This window comes from Ranitomeya variabilis, chromosome 2, assembly GCF_051348905.1.
Source record: "Ranitomeya variabilis isolate aRanVar5 chromosome 2, aRanVar5.hap1, whole genome shotgun sequence".
Lineage (NCBI taxonomy): Eukaryota > Metazoa > Chordata > Amphibia > Anura > Dendrobatidae > Ranitomeya > Ranitomeya variabilis.
In genome coordinates, this window is record NC_135233.1 from 354,382,417 (window position 1) to 354,407,798 (window position 25,382).

At 44.9% G+C, this 25,382-nt stretch overlaps 1 protein-coding gene across 1 annotated transcript in view; it reads right to left on the reverse strand.

Annotated features, from left to right (window-relative positions):
- LOC143805878 (cytochrome P450 2G1-like) overlaps window positions 1-25,382 on the reverse strand; it is a 220,013-nt gene that overhangs the window by 139,959 nt on the left and 54,672 nt on the right. Inside the window, exons 3-4 of the mRNA XM_077285619.1 lie at window positions 10,168-10,317; window positions 6,279-6,439 (exon numbers count right to left, since the gene is read on the reverse strand). Coding sequence (XP_077141734.1) covers window positions 6,279-6,439; window positions 10,168-10,317 — 311 coding nt within the window. The remainder of the gene's footprint in view (window positions 1-6,278; window positions 6,440-10,167; window positions 10,318-25,382) is intronic.

Below are 25,382 nucleotides of genomic sequence, written 5' to 3' on the forward strand. Positions count from 1 at the left end.
CACTTAGAATGCATTCAGCAATTTTTGTGCACATGATGCGTTTTTTTCCGCGAAAAAAACGTGTCGCGGTAAAAAAGCAGCATGTTCATTAAAATTGTGAATTTTTCACGTTTTTCCCGCTATTTAATGCATTGGGAAAGCTCCTGGAAAAAAACGTGAAAAAAACGCATGTGGATTTCTGGCAGAAATGTCCGGTTTTTGTCAGGAAATTTCTGCAAGAAATCCTGAACGTGTGCACGTACCCTAAAGCTGTAAAAAAGGAAACAGAGAAGCACATTGCTAAGGAGAGTAAAACTAATCCCAAACTGGTCTTCAACTATATCAATAGTAAAAGAATCATAAGTGAAAGTGTAGGCCCCTTAAAAACTTCTGAGGAAAGAATGGTTGTAGATGACAAGGAAAAAGCTAATATGTTAAACACCTTAACCATGGTATTCACAGTGGAAAATAAAATACTGGGTGAAGTGCTGAGAGACAATGGAAACCCTATATCTAACCCAAGAAGAGGTAGATAAATAGATAAATCTCCGGGTCCGGATGGCATACACCCACGAGTACTAAGAGAACTAAGTAATGTAATAGACAAGCTATTATTTCTTATATTTAGGGACTCTATAGCGATGGTGTCTGTTCTACAGGACTGGCACATAGCAAATGTGGTACCAATATTCAAAAAGGGCTCTAAAAGTAAACCTGGAAATTATAGGCCAGTAAGTCTAACCTCTATTGTTGGTAAAATATTTGAAGGGTTTCTGAGGGATGTTATTCTGGATTATCTCAATGAGAATAACTCCATATCAGCATGGGTTTATGGTGAGTCGCTCTTGTGAAACCAATCTAATCAGTTTTTTTTAAAGAGGTAAGCTATATACTGGACCAAGGAGAGTCATTGGACATGGTATATCTTGATTTTTCCAAAGTGTTTGAAACCGTGTCACACAAGAGGTTGATACACAAAATGAGAATGATGGATCTGGGGGAAAATGTGTGTAAATGGGTAAGTAACTGGCTTAGTGATAGAAGACAGAGGGTGGTTATAAATGGTATATTCTCTAAGTGGGTCTCTGTGACCAGTGGGGTACCGCAGGGGTCAGTGTTGGGAACTATTCTCTTCAATATATTTATTAACAATCTGAGAGAAGGTTTACACAGTAAAATATTGATATTTGCAGATGACACAAAACTATGTAAAGCAGTCAATACAAGAGAAGATAGTATTCTGCTACAGATGGATCTGGACAAGTTGGAAACTTGGGCCGAAAGGTGGCAGATGCGGTTAAACAATGATAAATGTAAGGTTATTGTCACGGGAGACTAGGTGGGCGAGAGCTAATAACCCGGGCCCCTGCAATTTCCCTTAGACTAGGGAAATGCTGACTGACCCTCTACCTGAAGTTTACACTGATGGTGTGCATGTCCAGGCCTCGAACTTCACCCTGCCTCCTGTTACAACCCTAAGCTGAAAACCTCCGCCCTCCTCCCAGTGAATGCAATACACCAATACCCACAGTTAGCACAGACAAGGATAAAGGAAAATATACACCACGCCGCAGTCACTCAGGAATACACTATAAATGTGCAGGGCAAAATAAACACAAATATAGGAAGGAGTAAATAAGACAAAGGAAAATACACCACCAGCAACGATTCTCCAACAACCAGCTCTCCACTCCAGACCGAGATAACAACGCAAGACAGAAGCTATAATCGGCGACGCCCAATGATCAGGAAAGCTATTTAAAGGCAATGGGCATGGCCCAGCTTCCAATCCGAGGATCAGGTAAATTAACCCCGGAACAGCTAGACAAAATCTAGCCGACGCCAATGAGCAAATAGTGGTCAAAAGCGGAACTACCGCTGTCTGTCGGACGACCTGGTCTGAACGGCGTCCCTTTTTAGTCATGTCAGTTAGCGGTTTAGCAATGATGGAAAAATCCTTGATAAATTTCCTATAGTAGTTAGAAAACCCAAGGAACCGCTGAAGTGCTTTCAGGTTATCAGAACGCTCCCAATGCAGCACCGCTTGCACCTTAGCGGCGTCCATTTTAAAACCAGAAGCAGACACAATATAACCCAAGAACGGCAACTCTTGAACAAAAAACACACATTTCTCAAGTTTAGCATACAGCTTATTCTCTCTGAGAAGCTGTAACACCTGCCTGACATGATCTAAATGAGCATCACGGTCGCAAGAATATATGAGAATGTCATCTAGGTACACGATAACGAATTTCCCCAAAACATGCGAGAACACATCATTGATGAAATGTTGGAACACTGCAGGTGCGTTAGTCAACCCAAATGGCATCACCAAATTTTCAAAATGACCCTCAGGGGTATTAAAAGCCGTCTTCCACTCATCACCTTGACGGACTCTTATGAGGTTGTACGCCCCCCTGAGGTCAAGCTTGGTAAACCACTTAGCACCTGTCACCTGGTTGAACAAATCTGGTATCAGTGGCATAGGGTATGGATCACGAACCATAATCTGGTTCAACTCCCTGAAATCCAAACACGGGCGTAATCCGCCATTTTTCTTCTTCACGAAGAAGAACACTGCTGCCACCGGCGAGGATGACGGCCTGATGTGCCCTTTGCTCAAGCTTTCAGCAATATAATGTTTTAACTCTTGTCTCTCCGGACCCGAGATGTTGAACATCCTTGCTTTAGGCAATTTGGCCCCTGGTTTAAACCTGATAGAACAGTCATAGGGACGATGTGGCGGCAACTCTGAACAACCCTTCTCAGAGAACACATCCACAAAATCCAGAAGTGACTCCGGCACGCTTGAAGTCACCGCAGCCACACATGTGGCCAGGCAATTCTCCTGGCAGAACTCGCTCCACTGAATTATGTCCTGAGTTTTCCAGTCAATTACCGGGTTGTGCATAGACAACCAAGGAAAACCCAAAACCACCTGAGCAGGAAGATTCCTGAGCACCTTACAAGTAACCCGCTCGGAATGTAGAACCCCAATGTGGAGTTTCACCTCAGCCACAAATTCAGTAATCTCCCCCTGGGAGAGAGGAGCTGCATTGATGGTGACCACGCGGATAGAATGAGACAGTTTTTCAATCCTAAAACCTGCTGTGCGCGCAAACTCCTCATCAATGGGATTTGTGGCTGAACCACTATCCACAAAAACAGTAATTGGCAGCTCACTGCCAGCGCTAAAAACCTTAGCAGGGAGCATGCATTGAGAAACCACCATGGAGGATATACATAAGCTCAGATTGGTCTCCTCCACACCCTCTGAGCTTAGAAGTTTTCCGCCGTTGCGTTTTTCTTAGTCAGCAGAGGACAGATGTTAATAAAATGACCAATTTTACCACAGTAAAAACAGGCTCCATGCTTCCTGATCTCTGGGGCTCGACGCTTTACATGTGACACCCCTGCGATTTGCATAGGCTCTGTGGGCTCACCTGCAGCAACCTCACGTGAACCTAAACCTTCACCCACAGGCGGTGTCTCATGCTCCCCCTGACGCAGACGGTGATCAATGCGGGCAACCAGACTCATAGCGGAATCTAGAGAAGCAGGAGTCTCGTACATCAGAAGGGCTTTTTTAACCCTTCCAGAAACCCCATGAATAAACTGACTCCGCAATGCTGGATCATTCCGTTGGGTATCGATCCCCCAGCAGCGGAATTCAGAACAGTAATCCTCTGCTACTCGCTCCCCCTGGCGAATGGAGCGTATCTTAGATTCTGCCAGAGCCATTCTGTCAGGTTCATCGTAGATTTTCCCAAGAGAAGAAAAAAAACTCTCCACAGAGTCAAATGCAGCAGAATCAGATGGCAAAGAAAATGCCCATGCTTGGGGATCCCCGCTTAACAATGACAACACCAGGCCCACACGCTGAGCCTCATTACCCGAGGAGATCGGGCGCATACGGAAATATAGTTTGCAAGCTTCACGAAAAGAAACAAATTTACTGCGTTCCCCAGCAAATTTTTCAGGCAAAGGAAATTTAGGCTCAGCAACTCTTTCTGTCGCTCTAGCTTGCACATTAGATACTGCTAGTCCCTGTTGCTGTACTGCCCCCCTCAACTCCGTGACCTGTAGGGACAGCGCCTCCAACTGGCGGGTTATGGAAGTCTTGGGATCCATGACACAACACAAAAAAAAGAAACCCCTTTTTTTTTTTTTTTGTTGAGCCGATTATAATGTCACGGGGAGACTAGGTGGGCGAGAGCTAATAACCCGGGCCCCTGCAATTTCCCTTAGACTAGGGAAATGCTGACTGACCCTCTACCTGAAGTTTACACTGATGGTGTGCATGTCCAGGCCTCGAACCTCACCCTGCCTCCTGTTACAACCCTAAGCTGAAAACCTCTGCCCTCCTCCCAGTGAATGCAATACACCAATACCCACAGTTAGCACAGACAAGGATAAAGGAAAATATACACCACGCCGCAGTCACTCAGGAATACACTATAAATGTGCAGGGCAAAATAAACACAAATATAGGAAGGAGTAAATAAGACAAAGGAAAATACACCACCAGCAACGATTCTCCAACAACCAGCTCTCCACTCCAGACCGAGATAACAACGCAAGACAGAAGCTATAATCGGCGACGCCCAATGATCAGGAAAGCTATTTAAAGGCAATGGGCATGGCCCAGCTTCCAATCCGAGGATCAGGTAAATTAACCCCGGAACAGCTAGACAAAATCTAGCCGACGCCAATGAGCAAATAGTGGTCAAAAGCGGAACTACCGCTGTCTGTCGGACGACCTGGTCTGAACGGCGTCCGACATGACAGTTATACACATGGGAAGAAGGAATCAATATCACCATTACACACTGAACGGGAAACCACTGGGTAAATCTGACATGGAGAAGGACATGGGGATCTTAGTTAATGATAAACTTACCTGGAGAAGCCAGGGCCAGGCAGCGGCTGCCAAGGCAAACAGGATCATGGGGTGCATTAAAAGAGGTCTGGATACACATGATGAGAGCATTATACTGCCTCTGTACAAATCCCTGGTTAGACCACACATGGAGTACTGTGTACAGTTTTGGGTACCAGTGCTCAGGAAGGATATAATAGAACTAGAGCGAGTACAAAGGAGGGCAACAAAATTAATAAAGGGGATGGGGAATTACAATATCCAGAGAGATTAGCAAAATTAGATTTATTCTAGAAAAAAGATGACTGAGAGGCGATCTAATAACCATGTAAAAGTATATAAGGGGACAATACAAATATCTCTCCGAGGAGCTGTTTATACCAAGGAAGGGGATGGTCACAAGGGGGCATTCTCTGGAGGAGGGAAGGTTTTTTCACCAACATAGAAGAGGATTCTTTACTGTTATGGCAGTGAGAATCTGGAATTCCTTGCCTGAAGAGGTGGTGATGGCGAACTCAGTTGAGGGGTTCAAGAGAGGCCTGGATGTCTTCCTGGAGCATAACAATATTGTATCTTACAGTTATTAGATTATTTAGAAGGACGTAGATCTGGGGATTTATTCTGATGGAATATAGGCTGAACAGGATGGACAAATGTCTTTTTTTGGCCTTGCTAACTATGTTACTATGTAAAATGGGGAGTCAAAATAGCCTATATAAACAATTGGTGGTGGCAACTAGTTTTCATCCATCAACTGTCAGTCAATTGAAAAAATTGTTCTGACAATTGGAGACAGTGGAGTTCAGGCTTGTAACAAGCGGGGGGGGGGGGGGGATATCTGTGTCATCATCAAGTACTGTTGCAAAACAATGGGGAGACAAAGAGCGCAATAGGGTCTTATCCACATTACACAGAGGAGAATATATACCAAATTTGCTCACCTGGTTAGGATGAGATTAGAGCATGTAGATAGCGGCTGCTGCAGATCCACAGGTCTTCACCAACCAGAGAAATTAATGTCTCATACCCCCTTCATCAGGAAATGGTATGAAGGGGGCATGAGACCCCTGAAACGCGTTGAATAAAAACACTGTGAATCAACTATACTCTCCTGAAATTCATCTCAGCGGCAGCGCAGAATTTTAACTACAAATCTCCCTTTGAAGACATCATCAAGTACTGTCAATACCTCAACTCTGCAAGGAGGGACAGGGTGGCTTCCTCTGGCAGAGGTGACAAGAGCAGTAGAGGAATATTTTTGAACAAGAATATATAAAAATAAGATCAAAAGATGGTACTAAAGCATAACACAGTTGTTACAGAAATCATTGGACCATCCACATAATCCATGGACATGTCAGGTCCTCCTTAATGACAGCCTCTCCTTGATGCATTTATAGTTCCAAAATTAAATTCCCACCTGTCCCCAAATGGATGAGATGAGTTGAAAAGAACCACGAATATTCTGTAGAATTTTCTGCCACTCTTTGTCATCATAGCATTTGCGTGATCCAAATAATAGGTTTGCAATAACATTAGAAGATGCAAACATCAGAGTGTTGTTGGGGTCAACAGGCTGCCCTAAAGGAAGAAATAATGTTAGCCTTGAATGGAATGTTTTAATTATGCAATAGTTTTGCATGTGAACAACAACAATACAGCAGAAAACAGATTGCTCATTTACTAAAAACAAATGTTTTTGGTAGAAAAATGTCCATACTATCATCATGGCGTTGTCCATGTTTCCAGGGACACATTTCCCATGGTAATGAAACCAAAGTCCCGGTGGGCAAAGGCTTCTTACTATAGTGATGGTTTGGACAACGTATGTGTTGCCCATGCCATCTCAACATATGCTCCATCCTGCACCTGTGATATCCATGACATTCAGTGCACTAATTGTTTTATTATGCACTAGGTTGCTGGTCAATTGAGTCCACCTATATACTTACCTTTCTGTTCCTTTAAAACATGCCACCTGACAAAGCTGGGTAAAACACGCTTTGGGATACTAGGGCATCACCACAGCCAAGCTCCGCTACGCTAGCACTTTGTAAGTCTTTTCAACACTTATGTTTGACCTTTTATTCTCCACAGGAACACAGAATTTAGGCATGTGTAAGGTATAACAGTCGTACAGTGCAAACTGTGCTTGTGTCTGTAGCCCTCCACAGAGTTACTCTGTCATTTTAAATGAAACATTAAATGGCATTATATATTTTCTTTATATTAATAAAGTATTTTTCCTTAGTGAGAAATTCTTTGCACCTCTTACTGTTTTGGTTTATTGGTTTAATTTGATTCTTTGGGAATTGTCTCTGACACTTATTCAATACTTCTTGGCTATGGAATAATTTGTTTTCTAAGATACTATGAAGCCGTAGGAACTTCAGTTGCCCATATTGTCTCTATGCAACCCTTCTCTAAAATTAAGAAATGTATTCTTGACTCCAATGTTTCTATGTCTTTAATAGTTTAACCTCCTACATATAGCTATGGTTTTAACTACATGTCACGATCAATGTTTGGATCTATGACAGATCTGGCCTCTCAGATTAAAGATTTTTTTCCTTTCAGGCTATCGGGGGTTAATGTCAGTTCTCCCCCTGGTGGCTGCTGGTGTAATTACATTGCTGCTGAGTTTGCTGATGCAGATGGTGACCACTCCCACCTTCCTTCAAAAGGTCACCTGATGCATCAGCTGACTGTTCGTTATACAGGTCCTTTTGGATACCATCAGTGCTGAAGTCTGTAGGTTGCTGATTCAGTGGTGCTTCAGCTGAATGCTGTAATTTGGTGCCTTACTCTGCTGTGCGGTGCAATTCAGCAGAGAAAAGCTAAGTGTTTTGTGTTTCTATTTCCCCGTGGTGTTTATCTTACCTTACTTGTGTTGTCTTGGAGCAGCGGTGGGACCAGTGTCTTCACTTGCCAATTCCCTACTCAGGGATAGGAGCAGGGCAAGTGAGGGTTTAGGTATTCTCAGTGACGGGGTGAAAGAACCCGCATAGGGACACTTAGGAGATTAGGGAACAACCTCAAGTGAGTGCAGGAGGTGTCTATTTCCCCATTCCCTATTGTCAGGGCCTACCATTGTTATTGTGTCCCCGGTGTTCCCTTGTTTGTTGGGCTGTTGGTGACTGACCTATGGTTGGGTCGTTTCATACCGGGTCAGTCACTTTCGTGACATTATAACCAACTATCCCATTTTTACTGGTGAGCCATGGGTCAAATGCAGGCCTTTGCCCAACTGCTTCAGACCCTCACCGAGGAGTTTAAGGTGCTGCGTGGTGAGGTGGTGCAGCAGTTGGTGCGGTTTTGAGCTTCGGCCCAGGTGCATGTTCAACCAGAACCCAAGATATCTCTTTCTGACAGGTTCTCTGAAGGGAGAGATACATTTTTGTTTTTTCAGGAAGCCTGTAAATTGTACTTCAGGCTCTGCCCTTGTTTATCTGGGAGTGAGGAACAGCATGTGGGGATTATAATCTCCCTTCTTAAGGGTGATCCCCAATCCTGGGCTTTCTCCCTGCGAGCCAGTTCTCCATCTTTATGGTCGGTGAACGAGTTTTTTGCGGCTTTGGCGCTTGTGTATGGGGATCCTGATGGCGTCTCTCTGGTAGAATCTCGACTGCGTAAAATCAAGCAAGGGGGTCGGCTGGCTGAGGAGTACTGCGCGGAGTTCAGGAGTTGGGCCACTGACACACAGTGGAATAACCCTGCCCTTAGGAGTCATTTTAGGCAGGGTCTGTCTCCAAGGTTGCTGGATACGCTTGTGCAGTAGGCAGCCCCAGGTCGTTGGAGGCTGCCATGTCTCTCGCCATCCGGGTAGACAGACATTTGAGGGAGAGGCATTCACCAAATGTGCCCCAGGTAGTCCTTGCTAGGGAGGAGGACACACCTGAGCAGGCAGACAAACCCATGCAGGTGGGAGGAGTTGGTTCCCAAACAGGTTTGCCTGCTGTTCGCTGTGGTGTGGGGGCATGTTTTTACTGTGGGCAGACTGGTCATTTCATCGGTGTCTGCCCAGCTCACGCCAAAATACCTGTACCACCTAAGAAGCCACGTCCCCCTGGTTGTGTGGAGGGAGGTGAGCGGGGAGTGTATATTTCCTCCATTTTTATGCAACCCTCACCACATGCTTACCCTGAGTGTCAGAGTCCCCTTAGGAGGAGGGGCCAGGGGAGGGTGGTGGTCCCCTCTGAGCATTGTGGGGGTGTGAGTGTTGTGACATAGAGAGACGCCTCTGTTGTCAATTCCTCAAAGAATTCGTCTTGTGGCAAACATATGCATGGCAATAAACATTCAGATCCGGACCTATGTGTGAATGAGTACGTATGGGTGTCCACCAAAACTTCAGATGGAAGTATGCAACTGGGACCTGGAGTTCCAGGGTGATTGGGCCATATCGGATGTTGGCCATTCTCAGTCTGGGGACTTTTCAGTTGGAGTTACCCCCAGTATGCATGTACACAACTCATTCCCCAGGTCGGCGCTCCGAGATTTGTAGCGCCTCCGGAGCCTACGTTGTTGGCATTTCCATCAAGCCGCATTTGCCATAAACCTGAGGTGACTGCTGAGGTGAACTCTGGTGGATCGAGGCATCCTCTCCATAGGTTGTTGTCTGGTGAGGTCCAGGGTTGAGGGTCCAGAGGCCCCTCATTGAAAGAGGGGTACTTTCACGATCCGTGTTTGGATCTGTGGCAGATCTGGCCTCTCAGATTAAAACTTTTTTCCTTTCAGGCTGTCGGGGTTGATGTCAGTCCCCCTTCGGTGGCCGCTGGTGTAATTACATTGCTGCAGAGTTTGCTGATGCAGTTGGTGACCACTCCCATCTTCCTTCAAAAGGTCACCTGATGCATCAGCTGATTGTTGGTTATACAGGTCCTTTCTGGAGACCAACCTAGCAGGAGCAGCTCCCTGGTGTTAGCCAAGTCTGGTGTTGGAGTCCTGTTGCTGTGCTATCTGTGGTGTGGAGTTTAGCAGCGGTGTGCACAAGCTAAGTGCTGAGTTTGTTACCTTGTCCCTTTATTATTTGTGCATTCCCCTTTAGGTATTGTGTTCCCCTCACTTTCATATTGGGTCATCCTGTTTATTTACTTTGATGTGCTGTTTACATTGTTCACTTCCTGGGGTGGGGGTTTAGCTCAGGGTTTAACAGGAGATAGGGACAGGTCAGTGACTTGGGCCTCCCTACCTTCAAGGGTACTCCCAAGTTTATAAAAGACAGGGCTCCCCCTAGCCCGAGGAGCAGCTCACGGACCCAGATTCATCATCTTCTTTTTTCCCCGTGACACTACATTTAACAAACCTACCATTCAATCTTGCGAAATGATCCACAAGGTGCTTTGCCTCTTCTTGTAGAGGTTCTTCTAAACTCTTTTTACCCATTCCAAAATCTTTGAGGGTTGTGAGAGAAAAAAGTCTCAGTTGACTCCAGGTTTCATCATTGGCGAGCGTCAATCCTTAAAAGAAAAGGACAAATATGAAATGTACATAATATGGCTCAATTTGCCAATGAAAAGTTCATTTGATATTCCTTAGTTATAGGTACAAGATATAAATCTACTAAGAAACTCGTATGACATAACCACTAGTGATGAGCGAGCACTAAAATGCTCATGTGCACGTTGCTCGGGTCAAGCAATTTGTAATACTCGGGTACTCGGCCGGAACAAAGAGCCCAATGGAAGTCTATGGGCAATCCGAGCATTTTTACCACAATCCCCCCCCCCCCCGGGGATTCTTTTAAAGGTCTACAAACCATCTGACAATGATGGAAACAGTACTCAAATGACAGGGGAACCATTTTTATAGGCGCACCCAAAAACATACAAAAATGAAAGCAAAACAGATTTTACTGTGAAATATGTTAAGGAACATCCTTTCCAGGGTAATGAATTTTATATAAGGTGAAATAACCCAAAACAAAAATGTTCCTTCACCACTTGGGCTATGTTCACACATAGCGTTTTTGATGCGTTTTTCAACTTTAGCATTGCGTTCAACCAATACAAATGCAATAACTGGGAAATGTCATTGTAACATTTAACAACCTTAGCTTACCATGTGGTGTTTGACACATAAGGAGACACATCTTGTTTCATTTGTGAAGGACTCAAAGTCACAAATCCTATTTTTATAGGGGCATAATTATGCCATAATATTCTTAAATGACCATTATTATACAGTGGGTCTCCTATACTGTTATTGCCTATGCAGTGTGTGGCTGGGCTGCCAAAAATTAAGACGCACCCCAATACCTATTTCACAAGACGTACAGGAGGGCCTCCTGAAAAAAGGTTCCCATTATAAGAAAGTGGGTCTTTCATAGTGTTTGCCTATGCATTGAATGCAAGACCTGCCCTGTCCCAAAGTTACACACATCCCAATAAGCCTCGGAAGAGATGTAGAGGTGGGCCTCCTGAAAAATGTTTCCCATTATAAGAAAGTGGGCCTCCCATAGTGTTGTCCTATGCATTGAATGCAAGGTCTGCTAAAAATTTGGAGGAACTCTAATGCCCCTTGAAAGATGTGGAGGAGGGCCTAAAAAAATGTCCTATTATAAAAGGAGCGGGTCTACTATAGTTGTAATGCCCATACACTAAGTGTATGGGCTATGGGCTGACAAACATTTCACCCTGGGGGGTACACATTTTATTTTACTTTTTAATATTTTTAATGGGCATCATAAACACCCTTGTCAAAAAATAGAGTTGCTGCAGCATCACGTAATACGTTCACCCTTGGGTTCCAATGGTGGTGTCTGAAGAAAAGTGGAGGATGTCCTCCTAAGAATCTATTCCCAAATTAAAGGAGCGGGTCTCCTATATTTTGAATGCCCATACACTAAATGTATGGGCTAACAAACATTTCCCCATGAGGTGTCCAATTTTTTTTTTTTTAAATTAGTTACGGGCATCATAAACACCCTTGCCAAAAAATAGAGTGGCTGTAGTATCACGGAATACATTCACCATGGTATTCTAGTGGTGGTGGATGATGCGGAGGAGGATAACAACACCAAATCGCCAAAATCAGGAAGCATATACCCATGTGTGGGTGTGAAGAGGTGCATTGGAGTATACCTCCCAAAACAAGACACTGTATTGGAGGTTATGCTTCGCTGTTATCATTCGGTGGTGTAGAAAAGTCTGGCCCAATACAGCCTTTGTTTATTTTTGGAAGAGTTAGCCCGTCAGCATTTTCTCTAGTAACTAGTGTTGAGCATTCCGATACCGCAAGTATCGGGTATCGGCCGATACTTGCCGTATCGGAATTCCGATACCGAGATCCGATACTTTTGTTGTATCGGGAATCGGTATCGGGACCATATTAATGTGTAAAATAAAGAATTAAAATAAAAAATATTGATATACTCACCTCTCCGACGCAGCCTGGACATCACCGCTGGTAACCGGCAGCCTGCTTTGTTTAAAATGAGCGCGTTCAGTACCTTCCATGACGTCACGGCTTCTGATTGGTCGCGTGCCGCTCATGTGACCGCCACGCGACCAATCAGAAGCCGTGACGTCATCCCTCAGGTCCTAAATTCCTAATTCTAGGAATTTAGGACCTGAGAATTACGTCACGGCTTGTGATTGGTCGCGTGGCGGTCACATGGGCGGCCGCGACCAATCACAAGCCGTGACGTCATCTAAGGCCCTGAACGCGCTCATTCTTAAGAAGGAAGGCTGCCGGAAAGAAGCAGGGCGCGTCCGAGGGTGAGTATATACCTAATAGGAATATACTCACCCTCGGCTTCTTTCCGGCAGCCTTCCTTCCTAAGAATGAGCGCGTTCAGGGCCTTAGATGAAGTCACGGCTTGTGATTGGTCGCTGCCGCCCATGTGACCGCCACGCGACCAATCACAAGCAGTGACGTAATTCTCAGGTTCTAAATTCCTAGAATTAGGAATTTAGGACCTGAGGGATGACGTCACGGCTTCTGATTGGTCGCGTGGCGGTCACATGAGCGGCACGCGACCAATCAGAAGCCGTGACGTCATGGAAGGTACTGAACGCGCTCATTTTAAACAAAGCAGACTGCAGGTTACCAGCGGTGATGTCCAGGCTGCGTCGGAGAGGTGAGTATATCAATATTTTTTATTTTAATTCTTTATTTTACACATTAAGGCTACGTTCACATTTGCGTTGTGCGCCGCAGCGTCGGCGCCGCAGCGCACAACGCAAACAAAAACGCAGCAAAATGCATGCACAACGCTGCGTTTTGCACCGCAGGCGTCCTTTTTTTAATTGATTTTGGACGCAGCAAAAATGCAACTTGCTGCGTCCTCTGCGCCCAGACGCGGGCGCCGCAGCGACGCATGCGGCGCAAAACGCAAGTGCGACGCATGTCCATGCGCCCCCATGTTAAATATAGGGGCGCATGACGCATGCGGCGACGCTGCAGCGCCCGACGCTGCGGCGCACACCGCAAATGTGAACGTAGCATAACCCCTTCATGACCGTGGGATTTTTCATTTTTCCGTGTTCGTTTTTCGCTCCCCTCCTTCCCAGAGCCATAACTTTTTTATTTTTCCGTCAATTTGGCCATGTGAGGGCTTATTTTTTGCGGGACGAGTTGTACTTTTGAACGACATCATTGGTTTTACCATGTCGTGTACTAGAAAACGGGAAAAAAATTCCAAGTGCAGTGAAATTGCAAAAAAAGTGCAATCCCACACTTGTTTTTTGCTTGCCTATTTTGCTAGGTTCACTAAATGCTAAAACTGACCTGCCATTATGATTCTCCAGGTCAGTATGAGTTCATAGACACCTCACATGTCTCGGTTATGTTTTACCTAAGTGGTGAAAAAAAAAAAAAAAATTGCGCCATTTTCCGATACTCGTAGCGTCTCCATTTTTCGTGATCTGGGGTCAGGTGAGGGCTTATTTTTTGCGTGCCGAGCTGGCGTTTTTAATTATAGCATTTTGGTGCAGATACGTGACATGTCCCGGCTTTGATGCAGGCTCACCGCGGAGCCCTGCATCAAAGCAGGGGACCTGACGTCGGACGTACTATCCCGTTCGACGTAAGGAAGGGGTTAATATGGTTCCCAGGGCCTGAAGGAGAGTTTCCTCTCCTTCAGACCCTGGGAACCATCAGGGATACCTTCCGATACTTGAGTCCCATTGACTTGTATTGGTATCGGGTATCGGTATCGGATTAGATCCGATACTTTGCCGGTATCGGCCGATACTTTCCGATACCGATACTTTCAAGTATCGGACGGTATCGCTCAACACTACTAGTAACCCCCCACGACAGCACACATGGAGGATGTTATCCCTTTCCTAAGAGGGACAGGAAATGACAAAGAGGTTAAATAACCCCTCCCTCATCCTCTCCTCAGTGTTCTTTCCTGTCCCTACTAGGGATGAAGAGGTCATCCCAGGTGTACTGTGCAGGCAATGGTCGCCGAGGGGAAGAAAAACTCATAAGCCGGGCAGCTGGGGAGCAGACTTACCTCTCTTCCCCGACTGCTGCTCCCGTCTCCTTTAGGACTCGGGACACCCGCTACCAGTCCGCACCTTCGGGAAAGGTCTGGGGGCATTCTTCAGCTGGAGGCCTCTCGAAGTTATCCAGCCCCTCTCCTCCTCCAGCGCTGTGGCCAGCATGTCGCGTGGTGAGCAGAGACTTCCAGTCTGAAGCCGGCAGCAGGATGTAACGTCAGACGCTGGCCGGCTTCGGCATACAGGAAATGTCCTTTTGCGTTCCACACTAGAAAGCATAATGAATACGGCGTGGATGGTGTCGGGGGGCTACCATACCACATACCTGGACATCGGAAGGAGGAGGTCCTCTGATCAAGAAGACAGGTGCTGCAGTCCGGTCGCCTATATAAGAGCCTTGGACAGGAAGACATCTTAGGTAGGACCACTGTGTGGTGAAAATCAGCATGGAGATGTCAGCTACCTTACACTCTGCAGATCCCAGCACCATCCCGGCCCCAGTAAGTAGTCTGGCCCTGGGTGTCCACTTCCTGATGCAGGCTGCAATCTTATGATTCCTTCTCCCCTTTATTGCAAGGGGACAAGGAACCTGCATCAGGAAGCAAACCTAAGACTTCACGCAAATGTGCAGTCTTTACGAAAAGATTGTCCTCAGTACCCATGCTACAAGAACATCTTCAGACGACAGTCCAGATCTTATCCCTAGGCTGGATAGTGAATCACAAAAAAATTGGATATGGTTCCATCAACAACAAAAACATTTTTAGTCCTACTAGACTCACACAGCCAAACATCTTTCTTGCCTAGACAAAAACCAATGTTACTAACAGCAAAGATAAAGATGTTGCAGGGAAAAATAAATAGTATCATTAAGATGGGCTATGTCGGTTCTTGGATCCATGACATCCTGCATCCAGATGGTAGCAAGGGCACAAGCCTACACCAGGACACTTCAGACTCATATCCTGGCAAACTGGGATGGATCCCCAGAATCTTTAGACAACAAGATCTGAATACCACCACAGGTAAAGTCCTCATTGACATAGTGGCTACAAAAGAAGAACTTAACCAGAGGAGTTCCCTGTTGCAAGACCCAGCGATCACTATAAGAGTAGACGCCAGCGAGAGAAAATGGAGAGCCATGGTATCCCAGCACATACTACAAGGATGCTGGTCAAATGAGATAAGCCAACGATCCTCAAATTCTAGAGAACTAAAAGCGGTAGGTGAGGTCCTCAAAGCAGCAGTAACTTTGGTCCAGGATTCTCATGTCAAAATATATCAGACAACATGACAACAGTTGCCCAACGTCGCCATCAGGGAAGTACAAGACATGAGGATCTGAAAGCAATATCAGCCAGAATATTTTCATGGGCAGAAGAACACCTTCTCTCACTGTCTGCTCTACACATAAAAGAGGAAATAAATATACAGGCCGATTTCCTGCGCAGAACAAAGATCAATCCAGGAGAATGGGGTCTAGACCCAGAATTCTTCCAGATACTGACCAGAAGCTGGGGCCAGCCAGAGGTGGACCTGTTCGTAAGTGGTCAGAACACAAACATGGACCAGTATTACTCACTAGATCCATGCGATCCCGGCCTAGGGGTAGACTCGTTAGCCCAACCATGGACATTCAAGCTGGCTTATGCCTTCCATTACCGATTCGAACAAGAGTCCTACAAAAAAATAAGGAGAGGAAGGGTCAAAGTAATCCTGGTGGCTCTATTCAGGCCCAAAAGAAGCTGATTTAGAACCCTTACCAACCTAAGAGTAGATGGACCGATAGAACTACCTCCGGTCAAGAACCTTCTCTATCAAGGGCTAATACTTCATCCGGATCCCGAGAGATTACAACTGAAAGCCTGGCTTCTGAATTCTCAACTCTGAGGACCAGAGGGCTGCCAGAAAAAGTAATTAGGACACTACGAAAAAGCTGAAAGGCAGTGACCAACTCCATCTACCAAAAGATATGGAAGACCTTTATCACATGGAGTGCTCCCAAACGGCCTAACCCACACCAGCCGAACTTACTACAGCTAGGAGAGTGGGTGAACTACAGGCTCTCTCAATCAACATGAAAATCCTAGAAGACCGACTTATTCTGCACCTGGATCCATCTTTTCTTCCAAAGGTCGTCTCTGAATTCCACAAGTCTCAGGAGATCATTCTTCCCTCCTTCCATCAAGAGCCAAGAAGTGAGGAAGAACAGTTTCACACTTTGGATGTTCAGAGAATAGTACTTCATTATCTCCAAGCTTCGGAGAAAATTAGGAAGGACCACAACTTGTTCATTCATCTTCAAGGCCAGAATAAAGGGAAGAAGACTTCCAAGTCTACGATCGCCAACTGGATCAAGAGAGCAATCTTGGAGGCTTATCAAGTCCAGGACCTTCTACCGCCAGAGAAATTTACAGCCCATTCTACCAGAGCAACAGCTGTCTCCTGGGCCGAGAAAGCCAGTGCTTCCATCGAGCAAATATGCAGAGCTGCTACATGGTCCTCGGTCCATACATTTACCAAACATTGCAGGCTAGACCTGATGTCAAAAGAGGACTTGGCCTTTGGAGAAAAAGTCCAGAGAGCTATAATTCCTACCATCGCCTTCATGTGACCGTGGCTGCTCAAATAATTGGGCATCGATACATGCGATCTCATCTTGTCCCGCTTCAAGTGGACTGGCCGAGAGTCCGGAATATATAAATTTAAAAGCGAACAGCTCTTCGGAGTGTCCAAGTGTGGGATCAATTGTCTCAGGGCACTTGGCATGGTGGGAGGAAGGAGGATCAGGGTGAGTAATATGCGGTCCAGTCTCACAGCTACTCAGACTTGATCGTGTGGAAGTTGTGTTGGTGGCAAAGTGACTAGAAGCATTATCTGCTATCCAATCAACAACCTTTTGACAGTGCTCTGGGTTCAATAGTGGTGTGCTGTGGTCCACTAGTAATTGGGACAGGAAGGTCGAGCGAGAAGATGTGGGTGTTTGTTGTGGCCCACTCTCAGTTTGCCCACGGCCTTGGCCTCTGCATGCACCATCAGCATCACGTCCACTTCCCCGTCCCTTGCCCATTTTAAATGGACTACTAAAATATTTTCCACACGTTCACTACAAATGGCTGAAAACCAGTTCAAAGGAGACCTCAAATGCCACACTTTTTAGCCCACAGATAGAGGAGGCGTGTGACGGATATACCAGACTCTTCAACATATGGCCTTTATTTGTACATATTTTTTTTTTACCCCCAAATAGTCTATTGAACTAGGGTAAGACAAGGCAAAAGAGGCGAATGTAGCCTTTAAATGCCACAATTTGTAGCCCACAGATAGATCTGGCTTCTGACAGAGATAACACACGGTTAAATATGTGGCCTGGATTTTTTTAGGGGGCCACCAAAATTGTGTCAATAAGTAGGTGCAGCGCCCCAGAGTCCTGGTCGTTGCAGTGATGTCATTCTTCCACCAGGGGGAGTGATATTACGTCTGATGGCAATAAAGGAGATCTTCCTACCAGGTATCACAAACCATACACCACACTTCACACTCCAGTCCACCAGGGGGAGCCTTGCTCCTATCTTCTAGGGCACTCCTCACAGAAGGGTAAAACTGGTGGGCTGGATAGAAAGTTAGAGAGAAGCTGGCTGGGCTTTGCCCAGGCAACACCTGTCAGGCAGACAGGGGGAAAGGAGGAACATCGGAGCTGCAGACAGAGGGTCCCTGACAGGGGTGGGATACTGTCAGAGGCCTAGCTAAACAGAAAGGCTCGGAGCTGCGCCTGCCCCACATGTGGCAGCATCCTAAGAAAGGACACAAAGAGAATTGTGTTGTAGAGGGTGAGAAATGAAGTCATAGCCCAAGGAGAAAACACCAGAAGGAGTTCTGCCCTGTAATAGGCTGCCTCCTTCTGAGGCGCATAGCCGGTGGCCGGAACACCGAGGGAGCACCGTCTCCAAGCCTTGCTCCAGAGGCTGGCAGGACAGTCAATTCCAAGTTGGCTGCCCCACCTTAATACCTAGGAAGACAGGGTGGCAACTTGTGGGGGTCAAGGTGTCTCTAGGGTCCCTATAAACAAGCCTCAGGCCATCAGTAATACAGGTTTGTCCTATCCATACCATCTGGGGGACAGAGAGGAAGAAATAACATCTAGAACATCTACAAGAGTTGTGAGGACCTTACCGAGAAGCTCGGCAGGGAGGTACTACAACACACAACAGGCGCTAGTGGAAGGCTACTGATTTCCACCTGGATAAGGGGACTCTGGAATTGCCTTCAGACTGGCCGGACTCTGCCTACCCTGTGGTCTGTACCCTGGACTGTGGATGCTGAAGCCTTCAGTAAAGGTAAAGAGACTGCAACCTTGTGTCCTCGTTATTCACTGCGCCTTACATCGTCCACCATCACCATCTACACTTCTGGGAAGCCCTGGGGATACACTTCACCTGTGGAAAGGTATACCATCAGGCTGAAAAACACCAAAAAAGGAACAATCCAAGAAAAAACACCAAAAACAGGCAGAGATGCTTACCTGTCTGAATAGGCCTCAATACTAATGCACACAGTGAACACGCCACATACAGTTTTTATCTTAGTGCACGGGTGCACCACACGGCCAAACCCTTATTGAAGGCTGGCTGTCTCGTCAGGTATTGCACCTGTGCATTTGCTATTTCATTTGGGTCCGCTGCATCCTGCTTGTGCATTAGTATTGAGGCCTATTCAGACAGGTAAGCATCTCTGCCTGTTTTTGGTGTTTTTTCTTGGATTGTTCCTTTTTTGGTGTTTTTCATGTTAGTGTAGGACTGGCAATAAGTAAGGACCCTTGACGTGGGTTGCCAGCTTCCATATTATGGCCAGAATATCAACCAATACCTTACATATATTTATATGTTTTGTTTTTGCACGTATATCTTTTTGCAGGGTGCAGCTGGGCCCAATTGGTTCTGTACACTGTGGCCTCTGTTCACACGGGATGCATTTTGGCACTGGGCAGCCCGCCATAGGGCGTTATTAATAGGCTGGAGCCAGATGCCTGCATTCCCTGTGTGAACACGCCACATACAGTTTTTATCTTAGTGCACGGGTGCACCACACGGCCAAACCCTTATTGAAGGCTGGCTGTCTCATCAGGTATTGCACCTGTGCATTTGCTATTTCATTTGGGTCCGCTGCATCCTGCTTGTGCATTAGTATTGAGGCCTATTCAGACAGGTATACCATCAGGCTGCCATAACATCACCCCAGTGGACCCCTAAGCAGCGTCTTTCACCCTGAACGAATACCACAGGTGGCGTCACGAACTACCCCTTTAAAGACCTTTCCCAAAACCATAAAAACTATTGCTTTTATTGGACGTCCCTCTAAGGGCCACGGACCGGGTTGGGCCACCGTGACATCCCTGCAGAATACTGAAGGACCCGGTGCCGAGTACCCCATTGCCCTTGCGTGGGGGCGCTCCATAGGCTTTGACACTACCAAAAAAAAATATTTGGAGGACTAAAATTGTAAAATATTTCGCACAATGATATGCGATGCGTGTGGCGGACAAATCAGTGTTAAATATATGAACTGTAGCTAAATATTTTTTTGCAACCTAGATATTTTTAGGGGAGCTAAATGTTTTTAGCTGACTGAATTTTCTGCTCACTCAGATGCGATACCTGGGACGGCCAAAGCCGTTTAAAATTGCTGGATTTTCACGCTATAGTGTTAAAATGATCTAGCTGTAGACTGCAGTGTCAACAAGCAAATGGAGAAAAAAAGGGGGTCTGGATTGCTTTGGAATAAAATAAGCAGTATTAAGGTGCAAAAAAAATAAAAAAAACATTCCTAGCCACTGATACCTGGAGCTAGATATATACTGTGCAGAATAATTAGGCAAGTTGCATTTTAGAGGATTATTTTTATTATTGATCAACAACTATGTTCTCAATGAACCCAAAAGACTCAAATATCAAAGCTTAATATTTTTGGAAGTTTTTTTTAGATTTGGCTATCTTAGGAAGATATGTTTGTGCAGGTAACTATTACTATGCAGAATTATTAAGCAACTTAATAAAAAACAAATATATTCCCATCTCACTTGTTTATTTTCACCAGGTAAACCAATATCACTGCACAAAATTTAGAAATAAACATTTCTGACATGCAAAAACAAAACCCCAAAAAATTAGTGACCAATATAGCCACCATTCTTTATGATGACTAGTGTTGAGCGATACCGTCCGATACTTGAAAGTATCGGTATCGGATAGTATCGGCCGATACCCGAAAAGTATCGGATATCGCCGATACCGATACCCGATACCAATACAAGTCAATGGGACACCAAGTATCGGTAGGTATCCTGATGGTTCCCAGGGTCTGAAGGAGAGGAAACTCCCCTTCAGGCCCTGGGATCCATATTAATGTGTAAAATAAAGAATAAAAATAAAAAATATTGATATACTCACCCTCTGACGCGCCCTGGTTGTTACCGCCAGCCTCCGTTCATAAGAATGAGCGCTTGAAAGTCCTTAGATGACGTCGCGGCCTGTAATTGGTCGTGGAGCGGTCACGTGACCGCAACGCGACCAATCACAGGCCGCGACGTCATCTAAGGACTTTCAAGTGCTCATTCTTATGAACGGAGGCTGGCGGTTACAACCAGGGCGCATCAGAGGGTGAGTATATCAATATTTTTTATTTTTATTCTTTATTTTACACATTAATATCGATACCGATACCGATTCCCGATACCACAAAAGTATTGGATCTCGGTATCGGAATTCCGATACCGCAAGTATCGGCCGATACCCGATGCTCAACACTAATGATGACCCTCAACAGCGTTTCATCCACAGATTCCGTCAGTTGCTTGATCTGTTTACGACCAACATCACGTGCAGAAGCCACCACAGCCTCCCAGACACTGTTACGAGAGGTGTACTGTTTTCCCTCCCTGTAGATCTCACATTTTATGAGGGACCACAGGTTCTCTATGGGGTTCAGATCAGGTGAACAAGGGGGCCATGTCATTTTTTCTTCTTTGAGACTTTTACTGGCCAACCACGCAGTGGAGTAGTTGGAGGAATGTGATGGAGCATTGTCCTGCATCAAAATCATGTTTTTCTTGAACGATACCGATTTCTTCCTGTACCACTGCTTGAAGAACTTGTCTTCCAGAAACTGACAGTAGGTCTGGGAGTTGAGCTTCACTTCATCCTCAACCCGAAAAGGTCCCACAAGTTCATCTTTGATGATACCAGCCCATACTAGTACTCCACCTCCACCTTGCTGGCATCTGAGTCGGAGTGGAGCTCTCTGCCCTATACTGATCCAGCCTCTGGCCCATCAAGAGTCACTCTCATTTCATCAGTCCATAAAACCTTTGAAAAGTCAGTCTTCAGATATTTCTTGGCCCAGTTTTGACATTTTATCTTATGTTTCTTGTTCAAAGGTGGTTGTTTTTCAGCCTTCCTTACCTTGGCCATGTCTCTGAGTATCGCACGCCTTATGCTTTTGTTACTCCAGTAACGTTGCAGCTCTGGCAAAACTGTTGGCAAGTGGCATCTTGGCAGCTTCAAGCTTGATTTTCCTCAATTCATTTGCAGCTATTTTGCGTCTTTTTTGCCCAACACGCTTCTTGCCACCCTGTTAGCTATTTGCCATGAAACAATTGTTTGTTCAATGATCACTAGTGATGAGCGAGGACTAAAATGCTTGGGTGCTCGTTGCTCGAGTCGAGCATATTGTAATACTCGGGTACTCGGCCAGAACAACGAGCCCAATGCAAGTCTTTGGGAGACCCGAGTATTTTTACCGTGATCCCCCCGGGGGTCCTTTAAAGGTCTAAAAACATCTGCAAATGATGGAAACACTGCTCAAATGACACAAGGATCTCATGGGGATCGTCCCTGGAAGCATTCCTGACTCCTCGTTCACAGCCTTAATCATTTTTTTTCGAGATTCATGCAATTTTTCCCGGTTCCACAAACACACATGAAAACGAAACCAAAACGGGTTTTGCTTGGAAATATGTCAAGGTTCATCATTTGCAGGTTCATGACTTGCCTGTAAGGCCAAATATTTAACACCAGACTGAAAATTTCCTCTCCCACTTAGGCTTAGTTCAGACGCTGTGTTTTTGAAGCGTTTTTCAACTTTAACATTGCTTTCAACCACTACAAATGCATTCACTGGGAAATGTCATTGTAACATGTAACAACCCTAGCTGGCCATGTGGTGTGTGACACATAAGTAGACCCATCTTGTTTCATTTATGAAGGAGTGACTCTTAAAGTCACAGAGCCTATTTTTACTGGTGCATTAGGCAGCATTAGTCTTCTTAAAGGGCCATTATGAAGCAGTGGGTCTCCTAAGCTGTTGTCGCCTATGCTGTGAGTGGATGGGCTGCCAAGAATTATGACGTACCACAAAACCCATGTCATAAGATGTCCACGGGGGAAACCTGAAAAAGTGTTGCATTGAATTCAAGGCCTGCCCTGCTACCAATTCATATGCACCCCAATAAGCCTTTGAACCCACATAGTGGATGGGCCCATGAAAATCCTCTTCACAATATGCATTTTGTGCTCCATACTCCTTTGTTTTACACATTGGCAGGAAGGCGAGCCTTGCTGCATAGTCATATGCACCCCATTAGGCCTTGGAACCAACATACTGGATGGTTCCCTCTTTGCACAGTTATTTACAGGAGAATTTGGCAATTGTGTTTGCCATGTTTTGAACACTAAGGTTCAGATACGACTTTAAATAAGGATAATTCTAGCACTACAAGGCAATTTCATTGCAAACTACAAAATTCAAGGATTCCTAAGATTGAATAGTTTGAGTGCGTAGATTTTTGTATATGTTAACAATAACATACAAAGGATAATAAGTACATATAAATATACTGATTACGTATATATGAAGATTAACTACATACAGTATAGTTAAAACATCACCAAGAGGCTTTTAAACATCAGAAACATCATCCGTCTGGAATATCAGAGAAGCAACACCAAGACAGAACCGCTGGGAGATTACCTACTCTGCATGGGCGTCCCCAATTATGCAGGTATCAGCACACTATACATGTACAGGTACCCCAGTTTTGGCATCTGTCTTAGTCATGTTTCTCTGGTCTTATATAGTGAATAACACTATGTAGTAACTCTAGTTTCAACCAGACCTTCAAGTGGCCACTTTTCAAGGTTGGTTGAAACTGAGATATCATGGAGTCATCAGAGGAGGGGCCATAAACCCCTAGAAAATAAAAGCCACAAGGATTTAGATCAAATCACCACTGGTATAGTTTCAGTAAACCTTAATGTTTTACAATGACAAACAGCAAACATATAGAGGCTTAGAACTGTTTGTGAAGTGAATAAACAAACATTTATCAAGATTGTGTAACTATGAGCATTGTCTGTCACATCTCTAAATGTTTTACAAGAAATGCAGCTATGTGATTGTCTGAATGCATTCGGTATACAGTATTTCAATCTTATTTACAAATCACCATTTGCATATTCTCCATTTGAAAACCGGCAGAAAACTTCACACAAGGCAATGTAATAGAAAATATATATATCTTTATTACACACTGATCGTATAAAAAAGCACAGCAATTCCCACAATACAGGAAAAGAAAGGTGGAGTACCTCTGAGCATCAACCCCTAAATCCTACTACTTATTGCAACAGTAACTTACATAGTATACATAAGAGAAAAAGTTGATATATAGAGTTCAGTAAAACTCAAAGTGCCATACAGGATAGTACAGTGCAATTAAGCACAAAGGTACATATTGAGTAAATGCCATATATGTATATCCAAGTAAGGGATATCTCTACAGCAATATAGCAGAAATCCTGTATGTGCACAATGTGAACAGGCATGTAACACCATAAGCAGACTATATGAAATCAAGTGCATAAGGATCAAGGTATAGTTACCAATTGGGGGAGCGCACAGAAGACCCACCACACCCGACGCACGTTTTGCAAGAAATCCTTCGTCCAGGGGTGGTTGGGTACTGGCCGGTTAGAGTATATATATATACAGAGAACCAATGAGAGAGACAACAAATAATGAAACCTAGCCTGTCACCTGTAGAGGCTAACGATGATTGGACAGCAGACTATGTACAAATAAAAGAAACACCGACCGCGGCAGACCAGCTTTAGTGACCCCGGAAGTATAAGGATCATTGCCGGGTATCTGTCTAGCGCATGCACACCTAACGTCTATGTGAATGAACACACGGCATCTACGCCATGTAAAACAAGGGGTGCGGCGGCTCACAAGATGTCCAGATGACATATGTAGTGCCACCCATAGAGGGAGCCGCCCACAGTACAGATCAGCTATACGTGCGGCCAAATAAAAAAAGGAAAAGTAAAACTCCTGTTACCAAGATGCATTACCGCTTCAAAAAACGGAAAAAGGCCGAATATAACCCAAAAGTAAGGATCGAAAAAAGACATGAGACACCAACCTACAATGAAATTAAAGTTTAGAACAGTGTATCAAAGAAAAATGTATAAATATTTAAAAGAGTATATACAAATTGGTGACTCCCTATGACAGAAAAAAAATAATAAATATTTTATTATATGAAGTGTATTGTGTCCAATGTTAGCAACCAGGCAACACAAAATACTCAAGCTACTTACCGGTAGCGGTGTTTTTCAGGAGCCCATGACAGCACTAACGAGAGGTGATCCTCCCTTCAGGGACAGGAAACCTACAGAGATAAAAGGGCGGCATCTCTCTCCCGCCTCAGTTGGATTACAGAGCATGAGAGGACCTCCTTGGTTAGTAGCACATAAATGATACATTGCACCCTGTGATTAAACTTAACAATTTATATAAACAAGTGGTGATAAGTCATGCCAGCATAAAGGGAGGGAATATTGGAGTGCTGTCATGGGCTCCTGAAAAACACCGCTACCGGTAAGTAGCTTGAGTATTTATTCAGTCGCCATGACAGCACTAACGAGAGATTTACAGAGAAAAGAGTCTTAGGGAGGCACCCTTCTACCAAACGTGAGATCAGAGGAGCCACCCAGATCAAATCTATAATGCTTAAAGAA